This window comes from Panicum hallii, chromosome 9, assembly GCF_002211085.1.
Source record: "Panicum hallii strain FIL2 chromosome 9, PHallii_v3.1, whole genome shotgun sequence".
In the NCBI taxonomy this organism is placed as follows: Eukaryota; Viridiplantae; Streptophyta; class Magnoliopsida; order Poales; family Poaceae; genus Panicum; species Panicum hallii.
In genome coordinates this window covers 55,965,716-55,969,644 of record NC_038050.1, presented here as the reverse complement: position 1 = coordinate 55,969,644, position 3,929 = coordinate 55,965,716, and the positions used below count along the sequence as shown (strand labels likewise).

The 3,929-nt window shown below is 59.7% G+C and overlaps 1 protein-coding gene across 1 annotated transcript; it reads left to right on the top strand.

Annotated features, from left to right (window-relative positions):
- The first annotated feature begins 1,187 nt into the window (after window positions 1-1,187).
- On the top strand, window positions 1,188-3,309 carry LOC112873688 (expansin-B4). Its single transcript, XM_025936708.1, has 4 exons — window positions 1,188-1,407; window positions 1,542-1,651; window positions 1,958-2,142; window positions 2,818-3,309. The coding sequence occupies exons 1-4, from the start codon at window positions 1,188-1,190 to the stop codon at window positions 3,158-3,160; spliced, it is 858 nt and encodes a 285-aa protein (XP_025792493.1). The 3' UTR covers window positions 3,161-3,309.
- The last annotated feature ends 620 nt before the right edge of the window (window positions 3,310-3,929 follow it).

Genomic DNA, 3,929 nt, shown 5'->3' with positions numbered 1-3,929 from the left:
TTCTGAGAACTTTTGGTGTCTGGACACGAGCGGGGTAGTTCGGGAGCGAACCGGATGCGCCGCCCCGCCATCCCATCCGAGGCGTAGCTGCAAGCAACCCTCGTTCGCCTGTGCGTGCTTAAGGAAAGGATGTCCGGCCAAATAATGCTTGCTTGTGGAATGCAGGCATTTTTTCAGTCTAAAACTGGTCCTGAAGATTACTAAAACTTGTAGAAATGCTTGTAGAATCCGTGTAGAATGCAGGCTACCGCGTTTCGATCTGATGTGCTGTGCTGCCAACGGATGGAAATGCCAAGTCCAATAGCTCAACGGGAAGAAAGGACCCCCCAAGACCACATGCAGAAGAAGCTAAAGCGCACACGCATCCATCCATCCCCGGAAGGAGCAAGAAGCCGCGCGCGAGAGAAGCGGCCAAAAGGGCGAAGGTGAACCAACGAACGCCAGGAATCTGCTCCGACTGGACGCGGTAACGCGCGCCGGACAACGCACATTGCGCACAGGTGGACTGGTGGAGGCCCCGAGCCCCCGAGCCTTTTCCCGTGGCGCTGGCGCGGGCACATGCCGACAGCCCGAACAAGCCATCTTTCTCGGGGGGAGCTCCGGGAGCCGAGGTGGGAGCGCGAGCCTTTTGCTCTGTTCCGCCTTGGGCCGTTCTGCATCTGCGCCTGACCTGACCGGCGACCTGAGCTAAGCCGGGCAATGGCAGCTAGCTTAGCTCTGCGGGACCTCTACTACTACTACTAGCGAGCGAGCCGATCCGTCGTCCGTCCGGCGTCGGTCCGTCTCCATCGATCCACCCCCGGGCCCCAACTCTCACCGGCCAGCTTTTAATACGCGCTGCCGTGGCAATGGCGAGGCTGAGCACGAGCAGGGCTAGGCAGGGGGGTGCTCGGCCCCGGCTCGGTCGACTGGACTGAGCCCACAGCCCAGGGCCATGTGCGCCCCAACATGGCACGTTCTCCCTCGCTCCTCTCTGCTCACTCACTGCGTCCACACACACAGGGTTCGGGTTCTCACTTCTCCCCCTTCCAGTTAGCGTGCCGGTGCCCATCTGGCTTATAAATAGGCCCACACGGCTCCACGGCCACCACCACCCACCACTTGCTCGCACTCGCTTCGCTCACTGTGCCCGCCCGCACTGCCTGTAGCCAGCCAAGAGGAAGCCGAGAGGGCGAGCGAAGGCGGCCATGGGCGCCCCCTCCTCCCTCCCCGCCGCGGCGGCGCTCCTGCTCCTGAGCCTCCTCGCCGGCGTGCACTGCCGCGAGGCCCAGCTCGACGTCGGCGGCGCCGACGCGGCCGGCGCCGAGACCTACAACGCCAGCGACGCCGCCGTGTACTGGGGCCCCTGGCAGAAGGCCCGCGCCACCTGGTACGGCCAGCCCAACGGCGCCGGCCCCGACGACAACGGTGAGCACCAGCATTCCGAGATCTCTCTCTCTCTCTCTATTTCCCTCTCGCGGCCTCGCCCCGCTTGCATTTCCTGGTGCCTTGTTCGTCGATCTGGGCAATGCGGCTCACGAATCCCTCACGAATCTTGGCAGGTGGTGCGTGCGGCTTCAAACACACCAACCAGTACCCGTTCATGTCCATGGGGTCCTGCGGCAACCAGCCATTGTTCAAGGACGGCAAGGGCTGCGGCTCCTGCTACAAGGTAAAAAACAAACATTTGCAGGTTTTTTTACTCCATCCTACCTGAAGCACAAACTGTGAAATGTTTTTATTTTGCCGAAACAATTCTACGAGGAAACCTTAAAGAATGCGCCTAATAAAAAAAATCTAGAGGTGTAGGAGTGGCAACTGTTAAAGTGGGACGCTGCCGTACAGTCCCGTCCGGTCCACCGGAAAGCAGAGCAGCTGCTGCCCGTGGGCCCCGCGTGCATGTGCGCGACCCACTCGATCTCCGTGACGGCGTCATTTGCTGTGCATTGACGCTTGCCCGCTCGCGCGGATCTCGCAGATTCGGTGCACCAAGGACAAGTCCTGCTCCGGCAAGGCGGAGACGGTGATCATCACCGACATGAACTACTACCCGGTGTCCAAGTACCACTTCGACCTCAGCGGCACCGCGTTCGGCCGGCTCGCCAAGCCCGGCCTCAACGACAAGCTCCGCCACTCAGGCATCATCGACATCGAGTTCACCAGGTCCGTACCGGTCCTCTCACTCTCTTCTCGTATTTATGCTCTGTTCAGTTCTGTTCTGCTGCCACTGGATGTAGAAGGCACCTCTTACTCACACTGCAGTAGTAGTCGTTAGCAGTAGAACTGTAGAAGTGGTAGTACCATGACGTGGTAGTGAAGCTGCCCGTCAAATTGTTACCGGTGGTAGTAGCAGTAGTGCTTGTAGTTTCCCTCCCAAATCCGCTGTTGAATTTGGCGGCGCGGCTAGTGAAAGTTTGGTGGGGAGGCGGGCCACCGACCCAACCGCGCGCATTACTGCGCCCCTCCTCTCGCCGGAGGCCGTCGGACACCGCATGTGCGGCAAAGTGGCACAGCTGACAAAGGCCACTTTTATTGCGCTGCCGCACAGCACCCCCCAGCATGCTCATTTTCGGCTACTAGTGGGCGCACCCCTTTTGCAGCCCAACCCGGCGGATCTGCGCGCACTGTTGCAACACGCCACCGGCCAACCCGTTTCCCTTGCGCTTTCCCTTTGTATTGTAGTACCTGTTTGTGCAGCTGCTATTAAACATTAACAGGCAGCCTTGCCTTGGGCCCCGGCCGAAAGAAAACAGGACAGATTCCTTTGCGGCAGAGCTGGATTAGCAGGCAGGTTCAGGATTGCACCCTGCTGATGATGTTTTTTCGTTGTACGCGCAGGGTGCCGTGCGAGTTCCCGGGCCTGAAGATCGGTTTCCACGTGGAGGAGTACTCGAACCCCGTCTACTTCGCGGTGCTCGTCGAGTACGAGGACGGCGACGGCGACGTGGTGCAGGTGGACCTGATGGAGTCGAAGACGGCGCACGGGCCGGCGACGGGGCGGTGGACGCCGATGCGCGAGTCCTGGGGCAACGTCTGGCGCCTCGACACCAACCACCGCATGCAGGCGCCCTTCTCCATCCGCATCCGCAACGAGTCCGGCAAGACGCTCGTCGCCCACAACGTCATCCCGGCCAACTGGAGGCCCAACACCTTCTACCGCTCCTTCGTCCAGTACAGCTGATCCCCCGGGCCCCGCGCCGTGCCCGCAATTGGAGCTGGCACGCCCGCCCGGCCTCCCGGCTACTGCTGCTACTACTAGTACGGCGGGAACGGAACGGCTAGTCGTCGAGGGTTGTCTCTCTGGTCATCGTGTCGTTGCAGTTGTATCATCACCACCGCCCGTCCACCGTGGGAGGGGGAGTCGTTGCGTTTGGGGGCGCGCGCGTGGCTTTTAGGTGGAGCGCCATGTGCGAGTGTTCTGTGTGAGTGGAGGGGATCCTAGCCGCGGGCGGGCGTGAGGGGGAGGGAAAAAATTTATAAGCCGTGTGGGAAAATGGAGGAGGCAGGCGTACAAGGTACGCTCTCCCGCCCACTCTCGCTTTATAATTTATATCATCAATCATCAAGATCATCATCTCCGTTTCGGATCGGTGATTAATTAATCGGAAAAGTATATTGTAATGTATAAACGCAGTTTCCCGAGCTTGAGCAGACCCCCTCTTCTGGTCATCTGCTGCATGTTCTTGTGCTTGTTCATCGCATTTTCCTGCTCCTGTGATGTTTGGATGGCTGGATGTCTGGTGTCCCGAGGAGTAGATGGCATCTCTCTCCAGCGTGAACAGAACAGGCAATTCTATCCTGTACATTTTGACAGGGAAACTGAACCGTTTACCTGCCAGCCTGAAAGTAGCACCTGGCGGTGGCTTCCCGCGCGCGGTAAATTTGAAATCCTACCCGTGACCGCGAGACACGACTTCACTGCGCTCGCCCCCCTGCTTTTGTGGATGAAG